Source organism: Antrostomus carolinensis, unplaced genomic scaffold (assembly GCF_000700745.2).
Source record: "Antrostomus carolinensis isolate BGI_N321 unplaced genomic scaffold, ASM70074v2 scaffold2824, whole genome shotgun sequence".
Taxonomy (NCBI): domain Eukaryota; kingdom Metazoa; phylum Chordata; class Aves; order Caprimulgiformes; family Caprimulgidae; genus Antrostomus; species Antrostomus carolinensis.
Window position 1 is genome coordinate 1 of NW_010308500.1, and position 4,906 is coordinate 4,906.

Genomic DNA, 4,906 nt, shown 5'->3' on the forward strand with positions numbered 1-4,906 from the left:
CAGCGCGCCTGCCTGCTGCCCCCCGACGACGGCCCCTGCCGCGCCCTGGTGCCGCGCTGGTACTACGACAGGTACACGCAGAGCTGCCAGGAGTTCACCTACGGGGGCTGCCACGGCAACGCCAACAACTTCCTCACCCTCGACGACTGCGAGAAGAGCTGCTGGACCATCAAGAGTGAGTCCTGGGACCGGCCCCGCCGCCCCCCTCGACCCCGATGGGAGCCCCGGTTCCCCGGAATGCCGCCGGGGTGGCAGGGGGCTGAGGGGGCCTGTGGGAGCAGCGGGGAGGCTGCGCTGCTGGCAGGACGCTTCGTACCCACCCCGTCTGTCCCTCCTGCTTGTTGCAGTTGTCTCACTGGTGTCAATTTTGGGCAGAGAAACCAGAGTGAGTTGTCTCAGAGGTGACATGCGGCATTTAACTATTAATATTTTAAATGTCATTTAATATTATAACTAGTTGCTAATTAATGAATCAGATTCCTCCTGTAAAGCTTACCCCACTTCATTAAAGAATGCAGGAGGTGGAACAAGCTCTGGCTCGCCTGCAACTGGAGTAACAACTTTTTGTCTACACTGCCACATTGTTCAGTATGGGGAGCATGAAGAGCTGATTTTACAGAGGATGAAATTATTTTCTTTTTGCAGAAGTGCCCAAATTATGCCGGATGGAGGCTGATGGAGGACCTTGCAGGAGTCATCTAAAAAGATATGCCTTTAACTTGAGTTCCATGAAGTGTGAAGAGTTCATCTATGGAGGCTGTTATGGAAATGGCAACAACTTCAGAGATTTGCAGTCTTGTGTGGACCACTGTCTGCCAGAGAAAAGTAATGGTTGTTCCAAATTTTTAATAAAATAGATGGTTTGAAAGCGATATGAAGATGATATTTTATTTGATATTTTCCTCTGGATACCCATACAGTGGTATATTTTAAGGTTTCTGTGAAGCGGATGTTTATATTTTCTGCAGACTTTCCTGTGTCACTTGTCTCAGCTGTTACTGAAAAAAGCAAAAATACTGTGTTAGTTTAATATTGTGACCTTAAATATATCCACAGCTACACCCAACCGTTCTCTTGACTTCTAGAGAGCTGTACATGTGTAATCTGAAGGGAAATAAAGCTGGAGATCTGTTGAGGCAGATTTATCAGACGTTGTAGCAGTCATGTTCAAGGCAGTGATGTGTTATTATCAAGTGGAAGTGTCTTTCTAAAATTCAGGCCTATGAGATGGTATTAGGTGGCTTGCATTTTTGGCACTCAACAGCTCAACTTCCAAGAAAAGTTTTTTGCCTGACATGACTCTTCATTGTCTTTCCATATGAGCTTTACAGAAGAGAGGTGGTAATTATGAGCAGATGACTATTGCTAAGTGCTGTCATAAACACCAGATTAATATCCAGTGCAAGACAGGATCTCTGAATAAGAGAGATCTACCAGAATGCATAAAAGCTGTCACTGCCTAAGCTTTATTAGTGCTTGATAAGACAGTTATTTTTGGCTGATGACAGATTGTCAGTGTTTTCTTAGGTGAATGCTGAATTATTTTTAATTTCTCTGTTGTACATCCAATAAATGGGTAAAAGGTCTCCAGCAAGAAAAGTAAAATTTTGTTGAGACAAAATGAAATATGATTCTTGTGAGGGAAGTGGTGGGTTTTGTACTTTTTGCTGCAAGAGGACAGGATTTGCTGGCAAAATCATAACATGGATAAACAAAATAGTGCCTTTTTCCTCTACAGAGGTAGCTCCACTGGAATTATTGTTATATTCTTATATGTATGGAATAAGACTTCTGGCCAGACTATGTAAATATCTCAGTTGTTGTATGTGTGGAACCACAAATGGGGAAAGCTGATGAATTTCACTTGTGGGATAATAATCCTATTTTCCGGGTCTATCTGTTTCTTTCTTAAATTCATATCTCACAGGAATAAGATGTAGTAAGTCTCTGAAGTCACTGGCAACAATCATGTCAGTTCAATGGGAACAAGAGCTGTTTAGCCATAAAATTTATTGCAGGGTAAATTTTAAGAAGCCAAGCATAGAGATTATATTTATGTAATTAATCTTTTTCTTTTTTTTTTTCCTTCTTTTATTCAAGCTGGTCCCTTGCTATGCTATAGCCCTAAGGATGAAGGATTGTGTTCTTCTTCTGTGCCTCGCTATTACTATGACACCAAGACTAAATCATGTAAGGAGTTCAAATATACTGGCTGTGGTGGAAATGCCAATAACTTTGTTACTGAAACAGATTGTTACAATGTCTGCAGAAAAGGTAAGATTTTTCTGTATTTTGTCAGTCACAAGCAGATAAAACAATCCAAATACTCACCTTTGCAAGTGTATGCGTTTTGGATTTTGGACTTCGAAGGCAGGGAGAACTGGGGTGCAGCACTAAGTCCTTCTGACAAAAACAGTGCTATATAAGGTGGTTACACCATTTTTGAATGAAACGTAAAGAAGGGCACACAAAAGGAGTAATTAACTTACTAGAGTCCACAAGGAATCAGTCTTTAAACTTCTCAGTACCAGCATGAACACTAATTAAGGTCTAATTTTCTTCCAGGCATTTTAAAGTAGGATTGAAGTTAGTTGTGAAATCGTTTTACTTTTTTCCTTCACATTTTCATCAGTTACCATCCTCCCTTGATTCCCTGCTGCCTGTTCCCATTTCCCATTCCCATTACTAAAGATTTCTGCCTCATTAGTTGTGCTGAGTCAGCTGTTTCTGTGGCTGTGGGTGGAACGGTTAGGAATCATAATTGAATTTTCTCAGTGGTTTTATTCAAATCCACTACTGGCTGTGCTTGTAAGTCAAAGCAGTTGTGCTTTTACCTGCAGTCCTATGTTCATACCAGCTATTGCAAGTTTTAATACTCTACTTTAATTCATTTGATATGTAAATCAATGAGAGAGAGAAAAGAATAATTATATGTGCTCCCCAGAACACTCAGGAAGCAGACAGAGCAGAATACTTAATAAATTGATTCTAATGGGGAAAAAAATTTAAGGTTGTATCTAGCATGTACATTGACTTTGTAGGGGTGAAAAAAAAAAAGTAGCTCTTTTAAACATGAGGTGCACCAGGTCCAAGTTCTTCAATGTTTAAGATGTGTAGTCAGAAGGCTTAAGTCAGGAGATGATAATTCAATTCTGGGCTGGAAATCCAGGGCTGGGGCAAGGACTGGACCCTGAGCACAGTCCTCAGAAATAAAAATATTGTCTGCCAGTTAGTCATGGCCGTAATATTTCTGTGGGTGACGAGTCTGAGTGTGTCTCTGCCATTCTGGTATTGTAAGGGAGTCTTTAATAGCACGCTAAGTCTATCTGAGATGCTTGTGATTATCTAATTTGCATTTATTACTACCTGGGAAGTGGCAGGGCCAGGCTACAGCTTAAGTGTGCCAAGAGAGAGGAGGAAGGAAACTGCCTCTTCAGCGCCTTGCCTCTGCTCTCTGTCCCTGCCCACACCCCGCCAGAGCCACCTGGGGTTCTCCTTTCCTCATTCTTTTTGTGGAAGAAAGGAGTAAGGAAACACTGTCTGTCTCATAACTAGAGCACCAGATAGCCAAACGGAAAGGTTTGGTTTTAAGCTTTTTCACTAACTTGTGGATTTCACAATTCAGTAAGGCTTGTACTACCAAAGCCCATAGTTCAGGGCATAATTATGACTAATTAATGTTGTGCTATACATATTCATTTCTATAGCTTGGGAGTGTGCAGCAACATTAAGCAAATCTTTAAGGCAACTTAAGCTACTCCTTTTCTCCTGCTCCCATAATTCCCGCCCCAGCATCTTTCCTGTTGCCTTTTGGAGTTAGTTGACCTTCCCTGTGCAAATATGCAACTGGTGTTTGAATTGATCTATAGCTTTCAGAGTGAAAAAGTTTCTGATTAATTTAATTTTAAAAGTTTATATTGGAAAAGAAATACATTGGGATGACAGCAAAAGGAATGGGAACTGGCCACAGGTGCCCTACGTGCAGCTAAACAGATAGCATAAAGACAAAAGATTTTCAGTCAGGTATGCAAAGTACTTATGTTCTGAACTTCATTCACACATTTCATGTGGCCTTTATAAGCATTCCTGGAGATAACCCTGCCTGTCTTTGGCGACTCTGCAGCTTCTGTGTGAAACCCAGTTCTGTGCAGAAACCCGAATCATTTACCTTTTCATCTCACAGAAGCACTAGTTATATTTTAGACTTTGCCCCAGTGTTGTTCAGAGAAATGTAGTAATAGTTCCTTTTTTTTTTTTTTTTAAACAGATAGAGCAGTGTGTTTACTTCCATTCTGCTGTAACTGTAGGACAGCTAGAAAAGACTGATGCTTGCTCAGGAAAAGAGCAGCAAAGTAGGACTCCAGTGCCAAAGGTGGATGCTTTGGAGACCTTACAGTGTGTGAAAACAGGGAGTCCAGAACACATTTTATGGTTTCTGATATGTTTGTTGTCACTGGATTAACTGCCAAAACAGCATAATATGAAAAAAAACCCCAGACAATAAAGAGTAGTAACAGTTTTCTCATACTGTTTCCCTAACTGTTTCCTTTGTTTTCTTAGCAGGGACTCAGAAACCAAGAATCAACAAGCCAACAAATGTATTCCGCAGAAAAATGATGAGAAAACTGATTAAAAAGCCTCAGACGTATAACCCTAAGTCTTAAAGTTGATGTGCGCTTGGATGTTTAAAACACCTTTTGATTCCACTTTCTTTTGCAAGATAGTTTCCACACAGTTTAATACACCAACATAGTCTGTCTTTCAGAACTGCTTTTTATTTTCAACTTACTTTTTATAAAGAACTGCATTTAATAGAAGGAGAATGAACCTAAGTTTGGTTCTTCTGCTCTGTTGTCTTTGCAGTAGTACGTTGGCAAAGCCAGATATTTAGATTTCCATGTTTTTA

At 40.6% G+C, this 4,906-nt stretch overlaps 1 protein-coding gene across 1 annotated transcript; it reads left to right on the plus strand.

The window, feature by feature from the left end:
• Positions 1–3: 3 nt before the first annotated feature.
• TFPI2 (tissue factor pathway inhibitor 2) lies at positions 4–4,664 on the plus strand (the record flags this gene model as incomplete). The annotated part of the gene is made up of 4 exons (XM_010165768.1): positions 4–175; positions 646–825; positions 2,101–2,274; positions 4,564–4,664. Coding segments are annotated over 4 exons (627 nt in total), but the record flags the coding sequence as incomplete, so codon positions are not given.
• Between the last annotated feature and the right edge of the window lie 242 nt (positions 4,665–4,906).